At 41.9% G+C, this 18217-nt stretch overlaps 1 protein-coding gene across 3 annotated transcripts in view; it reads right to left on the reverse strand.

Annotated features, from left to right (window-relative positions):
- Positions 1-456, reverse strand: part of akt3a (v-akt murine thymoma viral oncogene homolog 3a) — a 50336-nt gene extending 49880 nt beyond the window's left edge. For 2 of the 3 annotated variants that reach the window (XM_056434849.1, XM_056434848.1), the window contains exon 1: positions 15-438. In XM_056434849.1, the coding sequence (XP_056290824.1) occupies positions 15-60 (46 nt within the window). In that variant the 5' untranslated portion in view covers positions 61-438. Of the gene's footprint in view, positions 1-14 lie in introns of all 3 variants that reach the window. The other variant, XM_056434847.1, reaches the window with a different exon arrangement.
- Positions 457-18217: the final 17761 nt, after the last annotated feature.

The following is an 18217-nucleotide window of genomic DNA, read 5'->3' on the forward strand; positions in this document are numbered from 1 at the left end:
CTGGATGTACTTACCCCGTTTCTGGAGCCATCCCTCTCTAACGATGGTGACATCGCTCATGGTTCCTTCACGCCGAGTCTAGTGCCGCTACACGCCTGCTCCACAGAGAGAGAGGGAGGAGGGGAGGAGAGGAGGAGAAGAGAGAGGAGGAGAGGAGGAGGAGGATGGGTGGGGGGCCGGCTCTCCCAGCCTCCGCGTCACTCTCCCTCCCTTCCTTTCCCGTTCAACCTCTCGTTCGCGCACTCTCAGACACACACACACACAAACACAAACACGCGGGGTGTGTGTATGTGTCGTTTTGTTTCCTGTTGTGGCTTATCCCACTGTCTTCCTCCCTTCTTATTCTTCTTCTTCTTCTCCCCCCCCTCCTCCTCCACCTCCTCCTCCTCCTCTCTCCTTCCCTCTCCAGACCGTCCTCCTCACCAGCAGTGACTCAGCCTGGAAGGAAGTGAAAGGAGAAAAAAGAAAGAAAGAAAAAATAAGGCATGGATTTATTCTTTCTCCTCCTTTACTACTCCCTCCCTCCCTCCTCTCATCCCTTCCAAAGCCCTTTCATACAATCTGACAAGACGAACAACTAGTTATTGTGAGGACAAATGCATCCCTTCCGCTCTCCCCCCACCCTATCATACACCCATGTTCCTCTTTCTATCGTTCAAACTCTCTGATAAACAGGATGAATGATTGCAGAGCTCTCGATGAGGCAATAACTGACCTTGGTTGCCAAACAAATACCCCTCAGTTCTGCTTCTCTTCCATTCATAGATATTCTATGAGCAGGTCGTGCTGTGTGCAAACCCCAGTTTACCTTTCTGTGCTTGCTGTATTTCTGCATGTCAAATTACATTGTGTGGATGAGGCTGGTTTGTCTATATGTGGGAGGTGGGAGAGCATCTCAGGACTGTGGAGTAGGGCTTGGCTATAAATAGCAACGTCAGTTTGGGATGCTCTCACACTCACTCTCTCTCTCTCTCTCTCTGCCCAAATCTCTGCACCTCTCTGTCATCTCCCCCCCTCTGCCTCTCGCTCTCTCTCCCTCTCCCTCGCTCCCTTCCTGCATAGCTGCCGTGTTCACCTCACATGCACCCTACTACACTGTATTGCACAACAACACTACGCCGCTCCGCTTGAATGGAGATCAGCACTACGACGGCTCGGCTAGCAGCCGTAGCCGTCTCGCTGGAAATCAGTATTCAGATGGGCTGGTGTTTGCACTGCTGCAGACACTCTGAGGGACTGCAGCGTCATAACCCCGGCTGGTGACACAGAGACTTTTTTATGTCGAGGCAGCAGTATAGAGAAGAATCTGAAACCAAAAGGGCAAATGCACACTGGTACAAAATGTCTTGGTCACAAGGGCTGCTGCAATGCTTTCGCTTACCATTTGACAATATGTATATTGTGATTTTTTGTGTGTGCCCTTTTCATATGCTTGACTACTCGGTGCTAATCGGAGGTAGAAAGATGGGTTCCCCCATCCCAGCTCTGAGACCAGGTTTGGTGCCAACTGCCAATAGATTCTCACCAAAATCAATTTTTAGGGAAGTTGAAGTCTTTCTTTTTAGTTTTACATGATGGGAAGTGTAATATTTGTGGACTGTTGATTGGGCAAAGCGCTAGTTATATGAGGACATCTTGGGCTCTGGGAAATATTGTTTGCCGTTTTTTATCAAAATATTTACACTGAAAATTCCTGTTAGTCGCACCCTTACTAAAAGTTGTCTTTAACCTTAATCTGGGCAACATGTTGAGAGACGATAAGGAAACATGAGGAAAAGAGAGGAACACAATGTCCAGACAGTGGCAACCCCTTGTCACCAGTGCAGCGGTTGCTAGGGAGATGTGCACTGCCATGATGAACCAACCATGCCAGGGGAAGCTCCTGCCAGGCAACACTTATTTCATCACATTTCCTTGCAGAGGCAACAACAAGAAAAGAAGACAGCGGAGACGAAGTTTGTGAGAAAAGAAACAGGAAATAGAGTCAGAAGCAGAGGGCAGGGACCAGACAGTCGGCCCCCATCATGAGTGGGTCGAGGTGCTGCCAGGCTGTAAAAGCATGACAGTGGGAAAAACTATAACTATATGGTCTTTCCCTCATCTCAAATCACAACACGGGCCGATTGCATGCTCGAGACCTCAACAACGTTCAAGCATTCTCCAAGGCGAGGTTGCTAAATGTTTTGAGTCATTTCCTGTGTCTGAAAAACTCACTGGCTGGATATGCATTACTAATTAATACAACCTAGACAAACAATAAACAGCCAAATTATGATTCATGAACTAAAATCTAGGTGGTAGAGAATCACTCAAACCCTGAACCTATGGTGTCATTTTAAATGTGGCTGAACACACTGCATAAAACGGGTCAGGCCAGCACAGCTCACCATAAACTGTGGCCTCGTACACACTCCGGCTGACATGTGCAGCAGTGAGCAAACTATCTTCTTCCTAAAATGAAAGATGAATGTTTTTGGCAGAACTTCAAGTGTTACACAGGATGCGTTTGGTCCATCTAATGCACGTCGGACAGACACAATCACTTCTATTTTAATCAATATCGCCGACCACACAGGCCGCTTAAAAGCTGGTGTTGCACAAGCACTTTACACACTTAAGATTCAAGTTTATGGTCTTCCATTTTATGCACGGGTTGTGTATTGGGCTGTGGGCTGTTACAACAGAGTTGCTAAACGTGAGCCGTGGATACACTGATGGAGGTTAGAAGTTGCTCTTGCTGACATGCTGCTTCCACTAAGTAAAGCAATCTGGTAACTAATTCATTATTTAACTATTTTGCACTTTTTAAGCAAAGCCACCAAGTATAGTGGTCGCAGCTTCTAAAATGTGAGATGATATTCTGTATTTCAGTATGTTCTCTGTTTTTGTATCCATGCAATTTGAGTATCTTTGGGTTTTGGACTGTTGACCGGAAGAAGAAACAAACATTTGAATCTGTCAACTTGCGATTTACACACACACATATATATTTGTTTGTTTGTTTGTTTGTTTGTGTGTGTGTGTGTGTGTGGATGGATATCTAAATGTTGAGAGGAGCATCATCTTCGTCACGGTGAGAGACGGTCGTCAAACTGACGTATGTTTCATGCAGCATGGCAGAAAACGTCACGAATGTTATTAAACATTACAAAAAAAGTAATGTAAACCCAGGTTAACAACAACAACAACAACAACAACAACAACTGACGTTACCTTTTTCCGAGACAGAAACACAGACGGTGCAACTCTTCCGCATTAACACTACAGCACCATCAGAACCAAGTGAGCCGGCGGCAGCGTGATTATCACGTTATAAACACACGTTATCGAGCTCGGCTTCAGCGGAGTCTGTGTTGTGTTCACCGGGAGCTACCGGTATTACCTGTAGCGGCAGGTGCTGCGGTGTTCCTGCGCACCTGCTGTTCATTAACCGCCCGGGTTATTTTGTTTTTGTTTTCCACCCACCCTTCTGCGTGAGTGACGTCACCGCGACCCCTTCAATGGGCGGGCTGCTCAACCGGCGCAGTTAACGCGAACGTGTACTCATCGTACGGATTTCCGAGAAGCTTCCGTTAACGGCAGCCAGCGGGTTGTTTTGACTTTCAGGAAACTAGTGACGTCACCCGCAGAAAAGGCAAACCCCCTTTTCTCTCATGCACAGGCACACGCGCGCACGCACACACACACACACACACACACACACACACACACACACACACACACATCCTACCGTCTCGCCTCCTCCTCCCGTTTTCAGTGTAAACGGGTTCAGCTCGCCGTGTGGGTCTCCTCTCTCTCGTCATCCCATTCCAACATCCCGTGTAATAAGCCAACCATCGCGAGAATCATGCAGTTCATCTGTGGGAGCCGGTAGGAGAGAGGGCCTGTGCTTGTTCTGGTCCCTGCATGGAAGGTGCTCTGGGATACTTTTGACTTTGTTACAATTAGTTGACAGCTTTAGTTACTTTACACATGAAAAGGCTTTGTGGTGGAAGAAGTACTTGTATATGTACTTAAGTAAAAGTATCAATACCACACTGTATAATTACTGTTACACATACAGGTTCTGCTATAGAATTAGTCAAATACATATACTTATCAAAAGTAAGGTGAAATCACTGATGCATAATTCACATTTTCACAGTAAGAATTGTCCTCGTACTATATTATAATTATCAGAATCAGAACTGTGAGTTACACACAAGGATTTGACTTGAATGGTGCACAACAGTGAACTAAAAAAAACCATAACACAAAACAACATTTATAAATAGAAAATATTAAAATGTACAGTAAAACTATGGTAAAAAAATAACATAACTTTAAAACAAGTGTATTTTAAAGTGGCAACTGCATTTTAATAGAAAGAAACAGATGAATGTGTGAATGAGTAACAGTGACACATTTTTCCTAGAGATATAAGTGTAAAAATAATGGGGGGTCCTGGGGTTTATTTATGAACCCATTATTGATGCATTAATGTATTTATCATGTTAATGTTGCAGAAGGTAACGGTGGGTTGCTATTTAATAATAATAAAAAGTATAATTTGTGGGTTTTATTTTTTATTAATAATCTATATTTGGAAAGTAACTATGAATTAAATGTATCAAATAAATGTATTGGATTAAAATGAACAATATGTTCCTCTGAAATGTAATGTAAACAAACTATAAAGTGGCATAACATATATATGTATATATATATATATATACATATATACATATATACATATATATATATTCCATTTAATCACAAGTCCCTGAAAATTGAAGTTAGGTACACCACTTTACACCAGTGCATGCAAATCACATGGAGAGCTCATGTAATAATAAAAGGTTAAACAACCCAACAGTGCTTGGGCCTACAAGTGCACCTGAAACAATTAGTTGATTAATCAAGCAGTCGATTGAGAGAATAATTAATTGGCAGCTGTTTTGATCAGGCACAGGTGTTCTTAATAACTATAGCAACCAGATGGCTCTTTCACAGTGTCCCGCTCAGTTGTGATGGTGTGACAGTGAGCATGCATGCAAAGAGTCAGGACCCTGAAGCTAAGCAACTAACCAGAATTCAACCGTTATTGAATTAACTATTTACACAATTTTCTCCTGTGACATGCCCAAATGTATTCTGTGAAACAATGTCGTGCAAATAATGAATATCCACATTCATATTGTTTTTCACCCTATATGGTAAAAAAGCTTTTATCTGTAATTCACCACAAATAAACACAAGTGCCAATTAAAGGTCAGATTAGTATCAGCACCCAAGTCTTTCAAACCCAGCACGTCCATCTTGTCACTGTTAATTGAAATCTGAGATAACTCTTGTTGAATATAAGGGTTACAGTATCATTGGTTTTTTTACACACTGAACTTCCCATGACAAGTAAACCAGCATCTAGTTGTAACATTGGTTGAAATGTCCCTTTAAAAAATAGAGTGCATCTCCAGTAAAACACTCTAGTCTGACTGGTGGTAATCCTTTGATTGGTTAATGGTTTGTAATGCTCTGACAATGTGTTATATGTTTTCTGTATGTGAACACATTGAACCTTGTAATAAGCAACATTAGTACATTGCAGTATCTTAAATGTTGTTTACAGCCGCAAGTATCAGACAGTTACATAACACATGACTACAATATTATGGCTGATCTGTCTAATGTTCAAAATGTTCAGAGCACCATTAAGGTTTAAGGTACAATGCTGTGCAGGTCAGATGATATACGCGTGTCCTGCTCTCACTCTCTCTTTTTTTTTAACACGCATACACGTCTTGCCATCAGCTGGCCTTTTGCGCACAGCCCTGTGTGTAGCGGGGGAGTATGGGCAAAAACCAGCAGCCAGAGAAGGTGTGTGTGCGTGTGTGTGCGTGTGTGTGTGTGTGTGTAGGTGTATGTCTGTGTGTAGGTGTATTTATGTGTGTGTGCAGTGGAGGTGGGGGTAAAAAAAACAAAAAACAGCTTGAAAATGAAAAAAGACAACACAGGGGAGCCCTTCTGTTGCCATTGCAGTGGCCAGACGTGTCCCACAACACACACACACACACACACACACACATACGCACACACACATATGCACACACTAAACAACTTAGTCAGTCATCAACTTGGACACACATGCAAAGTGTTTGTCCTGCACTCTTAAATTATGAGTTAAATGTTTAAACTAAAGCATAAGTGCAGGGATAAAGTGAACAAGTACAATGTGTGAGCCAAAGTACCGTCCACAGGAATAGTTTATTTGAAGACACATGGAGAAGATGTGGAGAGCTTGTATTTCTCTGCATGGACTGCAATGTTGTACAATTATCACATGCTAGTAGCAATTCAAATACATAGATTGAAGACAATTGAAATGACAGGTCATAAGATACATATTTCATAGTTTGTGTGTTCTATGAAACAACATAAACATGCTTGAGTTTATAGAGTTTACTCTGTATTGGCCCTGCAATGTTACTCTCTACAATGACCACCATTTCAAAGGGACTTGGAGAAACAGTGATCTTTATAACAAGTGCACGTGTCTGTGTTCTGGGTTCCCTCGAGGTATCATTATGAACCATCTTTGTCTTTTAGTCCGTCCTGTCAGTCAGAATCGCTGCAGAAGAACAGCATTCTGGGGTGGCATCCTCAACGTGTATGTTGTACATCAGTGCATGATCTCACATGTGTGTGCATACTGTATGTGTGAATGAGAGAGAGAGAGAGAGCTAAACAAGCAATACATATACATACTATAACTAGATGATATCAGATGTGTTGCAGGGAGCATGTGAGAAGAGCATACATCAAGTAATAATCATAATGGGAGTGTACATTCTCAAATCAACAGTTACTTAAGGCTCATGCTAATATTGACCATGTATCGACTATCTTAGTTTCGCCTGTGAGCCAATGGATATTTGCTAATTAGCAATAAACACAAAGTGTGTCTGAGGATGATGGAATGTCATTTGTTTTTTTTTAGGAATTTACTAATAAAGCAAAGTTTTGGATGATTTAAAAAGTTTGCCTGATGATGGCGCAAGACATAAAAGTTCACCAAAGTTCCGGGAATTCACCCTGAAGGGGGTCATGTATATATACCAAATGTCAATATTTGTTAAGATTTCACTTAAAACTGAAAATGTTGAAGCATTTGGACAACATTTGGTGCCAATTCCCACAGTAGATATTGCACAGAATATATTAAAACGTTGACCTGCGGGTGGCGCTAGAGGGAAAGTCAAGGAACCACCAATGTCATTAGAATTCATCCTCTGGGCACCATGAACGTTCGCGCTCATGCCAACTCATCAAATAGTTGTTGGGATTAGTTTGGATTAAAGGTGGCCCATTGGACTCTGAGTTTATGCCGCTTATGGCTAATAAAACAAGAACAGGACTATCACTACAACATCAGAAAATATAACCACAAAAAAAACTCATGACTATGAAGTCATGAGTCCTTTTTTTCTTTTTTCTTTCTTGATGTCTCCTGTTACCTTACCTTAATGCCTCCTCCCTGTGTCCTATTTTTGTATTTTTTCTTCACAGAGAAAAACGGATAGTTTTTCATTTTATGTGACTTTAGAAATAGCTTTATTTTAAGGTATTAAAATATTTCCTCAGGTATTTAATCCTTTAGTCCTGTATGTGTGTGTGGGGTTGATAATCTGTCTTTTCCACTGGGACCCCAAATGTAACGGTGGCCCTTGGGGGCCCATGTGCCATCAATTCTCACCAATCTGGACCCCTGACTCCCTTGTGGGTGAGATGGTGCGCTGCTGAGTTAATCTCACACACACACACACACACACACACACACACACACACACACACACACACACACACACACACACACACACACACACACCCTTGACACTCCGAGGTGACACCAGAGCACAGAAGGTCTGTCCAGGTTGAACGACACACACACACACACATACACACACACACACACACACACACACACAAACACAAACTTCCAGCTTTTGACTATGACAACATCCCTACCCCCTATGCCTCCTGTCTCTGCCCTCCTGCCACACACATGAAGCCCGGGGAAGCAGCAGCCGTGCTGGACGGCCCGGCACCCCGTACCCCTTCAGCCTGTCCCCGGTCTCTTTGAAGTGGCTTCAGGACAGAGAGGTCAGCCTCGCCCCCGAGACCCGCATAGAGGTAAGGACAGCTGCGGCCAGACAGACCCTGTGCAGGGGATAAACGTACGCACAAGAACAGGCACACGTGCACACATGCACACACGAGACGGGGCAGAGCAGCTGCAGTCACGGTGCTGAAGGTGTGCTGTACAGCAGGACAGCTTGGGAGCCAGTATGGTCCAGCACGGCTCTGCTCTGTTCTGGGTCACCTATGTTGCGCTCAAGTGTGAAATCTAGTCAGTGGAGTACTAGATGACCAGATACAATGTATACATATACTGTATGTGTGTATTTATACATATACACTGGCACAAACGTTTCTGTTTTATGTTGTTGTTATTTCAGAGTGTAGCATAAATCTCTCTCTGATTCATTTGACCTTAGAAACAGAATATTTGTCTGTTATGCAAACACATGATAGCAGGATCATGTTAAATCTCAATGATAGAGTGGCATCACTTCACCACTTACATCGCCGCTACAGTGAAACTTCTCCCCCCGACAATAATTTAAAATTCTTGCTCATATTTTGTTTCTATGGCAACAATTTCAGACGATCTACTACTCTATCATCTCAGGTAGAGTGACCCCAATTTACGATGCTTTAAAGAACAGGCGGTGGACAAAATCAAAGGAAAGACGAGTGCAACCCACTCCACAAACCAAATAAAATTTCAATTGAATTTACTTCTCTGTCGCCGTGTCAATCAATTGAACATTACAGCACTAAACTTCAATTGTGGCGTTGAAAGGGTGTCATTTCATTTGCTCAATGGATGTTGGATTTGATGCTGCACAATGTAACGGTTTCCCTGTTCTTCCCCATCATTTGAAAATAGCTTAGATATAAATACATCACTGTGAGAAGAGAGGAGTGTAAAGTTTTGTAAATTAAACCTTGACGCATCGGTTTTATAGTGAACAGCGTTTGTCTGCGCGTACATGTGTTTAATTCAATTCAATTCAGTTTATTTTATATAGACCAATATCACAAATTACGAATTTGCCTTAGCAGGCTTTACAATCTGTACACATTCGACATCCCTGTCCCAGGACCTCACAAGTGTTAGTTTGCAATCCCATTAATGTGCTCGTATCCACAAATATAAATATTCACAGATGCAGTGTGTGTGTGCACCTGTGTGGACCTGTGTATGTGGATCCCTTCCACTCAAGTGCAACTCAGGTTGCACTTGAGCACTGAAAGGACACAGTAACATCTTATTGTATCCCTTTTCTTGTAGTACTTTTCATCTTTGGAGGGCAAATTTAATCTTTTTTTTCTGAGATTTCTTTCTGTAAAACTGTAAAAACAAGTGTAAGATATTTTGCACCAGATCACTATTGTTAGGTATTTTTTAGCTGTGACAAAGAAGCAGTAAATTTGACTTTTATTTCAGTTTCTTTGCTGATTTAAAGCTCCTATTGTGGACAATGTTCACTTCCTGATTATGAAAACACTTTCGTAATTGTGTCAGACCCAGATATTGTTTTGAAAACATTGTTATTTTTAAAATTAAAAGCAGGTAACGACCGCAACATGTTGATTGCACAAATTGTTGATGAAGAGTTCACAGTTCATTAAAACACCTCATCTTGAAAACAGGTATATTACATTATTTCTAAAGCCCACATGGTGCAACGTCTGAGTCGGGAAGTCGTATTTCCAACGTGACGGCAGGTTTATTTACGAGTGAGCGTAAAAGCAATTATGTGATTGACCTCTGCTTAGCGGAAGCTGCAGCGGTGATGTAGGAGTCATTTTGCACCTTGGTGATAAAAAGAGAGAGAGAGAGAGCTGAGCCACAAAGCACAAGCTCTTCCTTTACTGCTTAGGTTTGTTCTGACGTTTCCTAACATCATAAGGAGTGAGGAGAAGCATGAGAGTGCAGTGTGCAGGTTACATTTGTTTACAGGACAAACAAAGAACGGTTGCGTTGTATTATTGCCAGTGTGTGTTATTGTCAGCTACGTGTGAATATTAGTTATGAGGGCCTCAACCGTCAGAAACAGATGTTACCTGCATGAGACTGGGGGAGCAGCCAGAAACCCCCATCCCTCCATCAGTGACGTAAACATCAGGCTCTGGACTGTGTGACATGAGCATGCATATGAATCCTCTATTTCAGCCTCTCACGCACACACACACACACACACACACACACACACACACACACACACACACACACACACACACACACACTCACTCACACACTTCCTCTCTCCCTGCTCTTCCGGCTGCATGCTGGAGTTCCGCTGGGTGCCATCAGTGTAGATTCTGCTCAGTGGTTGAGTCAATGAAGCGATGGGAAGATGGCAGACAGAGAGGACGGGGAGAACTTTGATCTGTTTGTGTTCCAGAGGAGGGCTGATGCCACTGCTGAGGTGTGACCTTGACATACGACTGAACACATTACACAATGTATTTGAAACATGAAGTTCTCTCAAGCTACATCCGCGATATGTGACCTTTTTTTGTCGCCTGTTGAAAATAAAATTATTATTTTGCCAGTTTTGTTCTTCGTAACTCTTTACTGGCATACATTTTGTCTTCAAAATTGTACAGTTTTCACCCATTTTTATTTTCAAATCTTAGTCTTAATCCCAAAATTCTATTTTCTATATTTACTTCCTTCAATCTAAACACATTGTTTTCTGCCAAAGCGTGAACCAGTGCAATGTTAGGCAGAGTTCAGGGGAAAAAGGTGAACAAACGTTCCTGCAAAATCCGATGACGGTCTGATGACAGATGGGGTTGTTTTCTGTTTCAACCACACCCAGTCCAGATGATGAGTTTGGAAATGAGATCATGTGATCATCTAAATGTGTCCAGTGCTGTCCTGTCTTGTCCAATCCTATACTACAGATTGGACAAGACAGGACAGGACATATAGGGTTGCATAGTGTAGAGTTGTAGTGGAGATTATATGTACTTTCACATGTAAATGAGAGTCTATGTTTTAAATAAATACATAAGAAATATATAATAATTAATAAGGGATATTGTGAAGATTATATTGAGGAAAACATAGGCGAGAGTGTGATCACTGTGTTATTATTGTAACTGTAATATAGATATGTTATGGTTATCCTAACTATAGGATGACTCAGGTAAGACTGAAATGTATTAATTCAGGGACGTCGTAGGTTTTTCTTAAGAGATCGTAAAAACAGCTGTTTCCAGTCGGAAGAAGCTTTTATTTTGAAGCCATCTTATTTTGAAGAGTCTTCCGAAAACCGGAAGTGAGAAACAGCTGGCGAGCTCTTCAAAGAAACCTTGCCTCCTTTTTAGCGGATAGCGTATAGCATGCTGTGTCATTGAAAGCTATTTGCATGATAACCTTCATTCAACAATGGAGCCTTTAGCTCAATGAATGATTCGGAATAAAACTCTTTGTGAGACGGCAATCGGTCTCTTACAGGATTACGCCAGACAGAAACTGTTGGCTGCTCTCAGCCAATGGACTGTGGAAACAGAATCACGTGAGCGCGTCCGGAGGACCAATGTACGCGTATGTGTTGATATTCTATATCCCTGGCTCCGGGACTTCTTCTTCTAAGCACCAGGCCGCTCAAGATTCGTAAGAACCTTAACAATAGGACAGAGTAAAACAAGATTGGACCGGATAGGATTGGACAAACACAGTAACAGACAGAAAAGGATCGGATGGGCCAAAAAGGACTGGACGTAAAACAGTGTGTAAAATAGGACAGGGGAAACTGGATTGGACAGAACACGAGCTATAGGACAAATAGGGTGGGAGAAGACAGGAAGGGATAGGACTGCATACAAAGGTGGGATTGTACAGGACAGGACGGATAGAATAAAAAACAACAGCTGAAGCCCAAAAACATCAGTAGCAGAGTGACCTGTGACAGACATAACTTAATGTCCCATCACAAACCCCAATGTCCCTCACATCCTCTCTGCATGTGCACAGCTGTGTGCAGGAACCACTCCAAGCCACTAGGGAGCGCTGCATTAGTTGTAGTTCTATTGAGGGCTAGTCTAATAGTCGTCCCTCTCTGTTTTTCTCTCTGAGGCTATGGCTCAGGAAGTAAACACATCTGGATGAGACACATGATGTGTGTCTTAGTTATTTATAGAACATCTGGAACAGCGCAGCGTACATCGGTCCCTCAAGAGCACAGCAGGGCTGAAGTTGGTTTTAGGAAATGTCATGGTATTTGTTAAATATATCTCAAGCAGGCCAGGAAGATTCTCTCCAGAGGGGGTACAGGAAGGATAAGGGTTGCTATCCTGTCCTTGTGTTGGAGTTTCAGAGGAGGTTAGGTTGTTCAAAGCACATCTGTCAACATCTGGGTGCACAGACTGTGTTTGGCTTTCCAACAACTGGGTGATATCAACACCAAACACACACACAGTTTGAGTAGAGCCAGAGGATCGAGCAGAGGTAGCCACACACACACACACACACACACACACACACACACACATACACAAACACACTTCCAAAGCCTCTGATGGCCCCTGAGGGCCCCCGGTTTCCAATCCTGCCACTTCCTATTTCTGATCTGTGCCTCCTTTACTCCATCTGTGAGACTCTCTCTGTCTGCGTCTCTATTTGTCTTCACTCACACACACATGCACACACACACACACACACATACATACACGCACGCACGCACACTTGCTCACAGAGACACATTAACACTGTATGTGTAAATGTGATTTTCCCCGGGCTACACACTCCTCGGGGAGGCACAGGAGGAGACGTCTTCTCCTTCCCAGAACAAACTGCAGTGAAACATCTGTGTGCGGGAAGAGAGAGACAGATGTGAGAAAAGATATCTGTCAGGGGAGTAGACGTCTCTCAGTCATGTTTTTCTCTCCCCAATTTGCATCTCCCAAATGTGTCGTATGCCGTGTTTGATAGAAAGTTGTCGGTGCAGACTAGGCGTGGAGTTGCTATAGGACCGACTCACAGCTACTTAGTTAAATGTCTTTTGTTTTCTTGTCCTTGTGTCCCTCATTGTTTTGCCATCATCAGTCACAGCTGATGCCTATCAGCCATTGACATTTAACCTCTGTAAAATGTTATTGAATTAATCTGTTTTGATAGGGTGTTTAGGAAATTAGTTTGTTGACTAAAAGCTTTTTTCCCAAAAACAGGTTTTGGATCACCAAAGCATAAATAGGGACATATGACCGAGGTAATTCATGTGAGAAAAAGATTATTCTGATGTCCTCTGAGGTCTTTTGTCCCAGTTTTAGCAGATAATATCCCATCCCAAACAAACATCCTAACAAATACAGCATCATTACCCCGTGTCCAGTTGTTGTTGTTTATTCGGGGGGGGGGAGCACGTTCTCTAAGCCTTGTGGAAGTCCACACACATGAATCTCACAAACAGAGATAAAGCGCCCTGGCAGATGCCACCTCTGTGGCTCCGTAGTACACACGCACACACACACACACACACACACAAACACACAAACACACACACACACGCACAGACACACACAGTCAAATCTGGCCCAACGTAACGGCTACACGTCCAGATGATCAAGCTAATTGAGTCCGACTGTTTGATGGCGAATGGACATGTTGTGTTTTTGTTTCAAAACTCAAATCCAAAAGGGATATTTTGGAGGGACTGTTGGTTTTGTGGGACTTTCAGAGCTCACAGGAAGGACAGAGAGGTCATTGTGATGACATTATCTTTCATTTGAACTTCTTTCAAAGGCATACTAACACTGTGGTGTTGGTGGTCGGTAGCCTTAGTGCATGTTGGTTTCTGACAGTAAGTGTGTGTGTCCACAGTTCCTCTCCGCTCGTTGGAGCATTTGTTTTTGGGCCACAACACTGTTCTGGTTCACTCTCCCCGTTCTCTTTAGCCACAGCAGGCAGCTCTATTCAGTCCAAAAGAGCCACACAAACCAGCTGAACGCTACCTGCTCAAACCGACGGACAGTTATGAACTATCCGGTGAACCTAGCAGCTAACGAGACAGATATTTTCCTCATGAGTTTGTGGTGTGAATATAAGACTTAGAGTCAGATGGACAGAAATTAATTAGAACGTTGCTCCATGCCTGCTGGATGTTTGAATAATCAGCTCAGCGCAAGCGTGTTTGTTTTTATCGACATCAAACCCATTGTACAAAGAAAATGAGTGTGGTATAATACTAGTTGGATCTTATCATTGGTAGATTTGGGCAACCATTTCTAATAGTTATGATATGTAATCACAAAGGTTATTGCCAGGTTCGGGAGCATGTCTCGCACGATGGTCAAATTGAACTTTATAACTTGAACGTTTATTGGATTATGATACTAAGGCTTATGGTATGGCATACATGATATAGTTGAACTTTACAATTGTCATGTACAAACATGAAATTTGACCTTGTAAAATGTGTTTGAGCAATTCTGAGTTAACCGTCTTATCACCTTGTGGTCAAAAGACGATGTTAAAGAACTTAAAGGGTCAAATAGTTTGACTTTTATTTCTTGAAAATGTGTTGAAAACCTATATGAGTATTGTGTTTCTTGTCAAGTCTAGCTTCTTTTCTCTAGGGATGCTTGTATATTCCCAGAACGAAGAAATGTATTATTTATTATTACCAATAGGGAATGATGGAGAAGAAACTGAAAATAAAATAACATAGAGATTGCAATGGGCCTGAATGATATTGTAACATCACCCACAGCATGTGATAGGTTATAGAAACATTTCCTACCTTACAGCTAGTTATAGTTTATAAATTAACTTGCGGAAAACTTGAAACTTACTTAAAAGAGGTGATTCATCAAAGTGGCAGTCTGATTTATTTCTTGTAATTGTTCTGTGAGCTCTGTGAGGAGGCTTATAGTAGCAATCAAATGACTCGTCTGTTTCTCTTTTCACACCTCTGTCTCTTTCTCTTACCCTTTTTCTTCTTTCATGTGTCTCTCTTTTTCTCATTTGCAAAAAAAAAAAAAAGTAGTTGCATTTGACTATTCCTGAATAATGAGAGCGTAGCTTCCTCCATTTAGCCCGAGGCGTACAGAACAAACATCTGGGCTGTTTGGCAGGCTGGCCACCATTGGCCTTGTTGGAAAGCCTTTTCAATGCTGCTCCAGATGCAGGCAAGGGAGGCCCAGCACACACAGATGGGGAAACACACACAAACACACACACGCGCAATGCACAGTGCGCACTGCCTCACATCCATCCATATACACACTGCACACATGAGAGAGGCTGTTCATTCGTGCATACAGATGAAAGCACAAATACAGATGTGGGAAGAGGAAGATACAGTAAGCCGGAAACAAACAAACACACACAAATCCAATCTCGTACCCAGATGGAGACAGAGCGGCAGCTGATGTAGTGGGCAGAGCCGGCGCATTGTTGGCACAGGTAACATGTTCTCAACAGCTGGCGCAGGTTAGGCATTCCTGGGAATTGGAGCCACAAGGCAAATGTTCCCGCTGGCTCGGGGCTGGCGATGTGGCTGGCAGGCTGGTGGGCTGGCACTCTCTTTCCGCAAAATGGATGAATCCAGGAGAAGAAAAAAAGACACAGACTGTATTGCATGGGTATGTGCATCGCACGTATCTCTATATGTGCACAAGTCAAGCGCCATGTTCACGGAGATGCTCGGGGGCCAACACACGACAGATGATTTGATTCTGTCCCAAGAAACTTTCACTTTTTATGTATCACTCTCTTGTCTTGTGAGTTCATCTTTGTGCGCGTGTGTGTACGTGTGTTGTTTTGCTCTCTGTGTGTGAGTGTATTAGCCTTTTCACTGCCTGGGGGATCGTTTTCTGCTGCAGCTGTTGGCTCGTTCCTCTGACATCTGGACTGGAGAGAGTCAGACAAACAGACAGACAGTCGCAGGACGGAACAGAGGCGACAGTGGCGCTTTTCATTTCAACATGATCTCTGAGATCTCACAGTCAAGATTTGAAGAGATCGCTCTGCTGTGTGTGCCCTCTTGGCCTGGACTCTGCTGTTCTGCATCTGCAGTATTTATTTAAAGCTTTGTCCATGTTGGTGTTTCTCTCTCTCTCTCTCTCTCTCTCTCTCTCTCTCTCTCTTTCTATTCTGCCTGGACAGAACGAGCAGCTGCAGCAAACCGACCATAAATCTGACTCCTGGAGGTCTGGTTTTTGTTAGGTGTTTTAACAGGACATCATCAAGGAACTCCTTGTATGAAAGCGCTATGAAACATTTCAGTCTGCAGGCAGTTTCAGCTCCCATAAAGCACTGCTAGCCATTCACTGGTTGCTATAGCAGCGTTTTGGGCTATTCAGATACCTGTAGAACAAAACATTTCTTATAATACCCATGCAGAGGTGAAATACCACCAGACACTCTTGGCGGTGATTATGGGTGTACTGTCTTCACTAAAGGTTGTTGTAAGAAATGTATTCTTCAGCTATACAGCCAGCTTGACAATATGTTCTCCAGCACTTTATTTAGATGTATTCTACTCGATATAATTAGATTATTTTTCTTTCTTTTGTTTTCTATCTTATGCATTTTTTTTTATGTTTGTCATTTTGTAAAATGTTAAATATTATATCGTTAGAGGCTTCAAATAAGCCTACTGTGATATTCATTTATCTCTGTTGTGATTTTTATTTAGTTTTATTGTTTGAATTGTGCAAAATAAAAAAAATAAAAAAGATACACTGGTTCCAACACAATGGCTGCTTATTGTTACATCACAGTCACGTCACAATAAACTACTCTTTTGGGTGTTACTGCTATCGAGAACGATGGAAGACATTGGGTCCTTTGTCGTCCACCTGACAATCTTCATCTCTCATTTGTTATTCACTTATTTTGCCTTGACCTCTTTATTTCTCTGTTTACCTTTATGACTGGATCTTCTCTTTTGCTGCTGTTATTATCAGTCTATATATTATATATATATAGACTGATATTATATATATATACACTACCGTTCAAAAGTTTGGGGTCACTTAGAAATGTCTTTATTTTTCAAAGAAAAGCACTGTTTTTTTAATAAAGATAACATTAATCAAAAATACACAATATACATTGTTAATGTGGTAAATGACTATTCTAGGTGGAAACGTCTGGTTTCTCATGAAATATCTCGATAGGTGTATAGAGGCCCATTTCCATCAACTATCACTCCAGTGTTCTAATGGTACATTGTGTTTGCTAATCGCCTTAGAAGACTAATATCTGATTAGAAAACCCTTGTGCAATTATGTTAGCACAGCTGAAAACAGTTATGCTGGTGATATAAGCTATACAACTGGCCTTCCTTTGAGCTTGAAGTTTCAAGAACAAAATTAATACTTCAAATATTAATCATTATTTCTAACCTTGTCAATGTCTTGACTATATTTTCTATTCAATTTTCAATTCATTTGATAAATAAAAGTGAGTTTTCCTGGAAGACACAAAATTGTCTGGATGACCCCAAACTTTTGAACGGTAGTGTATATATATTTATATATATATATATATATATATATATATATATATATATATATATATTCTTCTTCCTTTTTATATGCATGTTTTTTATTTGCATTTAATAAATTCCTCTTTTATTTTTAGCCATGCGGTGTGTCTGTTTGGCACTCAATCATTTCGGTCCAGACTGAAATATTTCCCCAACTGTGAATTGTGGATTGTCGTGCAATTTTATCTATACATTCATGGTCCTCAGAGGCTGAAGCCCAGTGAGTTTGATGAAGCCTCAACTTTTACTCTGGCGCCACCAGCTGGTCAAAGGTTTTGCTATATTCCAGTGGAATATCTCGACATCTACGCGATGGATAACCCTGAGATTTGGTGAAGACATTCAAGATGAATTGTAGACACGTTGGTGATCATCTATCTTCTACTCTCACACCATTGCGGTTAAGCACATACGACTCCAAGACTCCAAGACTCCAAGACTCCATAAGACTCACCTGCATGGTTCCATTGGGGGGAGGGGCCGAGTTATATTTAAAATAACCAATTGCATGGGTATTATGTGACGATTTACTTTTTGTAAACTACTTCCCTACACTAACCTCCCTGACGTTGCAGTTTAGCCCTTCATGGTTTACTTTCTTGTTCGTG

The sequence above is a fragment of the Pseudoliparis swirei genome, chromosome 17 (assembly GCF_029220125.1).
Source record: "Pseudoliparis swirei isolate HS2019 ecotype Mariana Trench chromosome 17, NWPU_hadal_v1, whole genome shotgun sequence".
Taxonomy (NCBI): domain Eukaryota; kingdom Metazoa; phylum Chordata; class Actinopteri; order Perciformes; family Liparidae; genus Pseudoliparis; species Pseudoliparis swirei.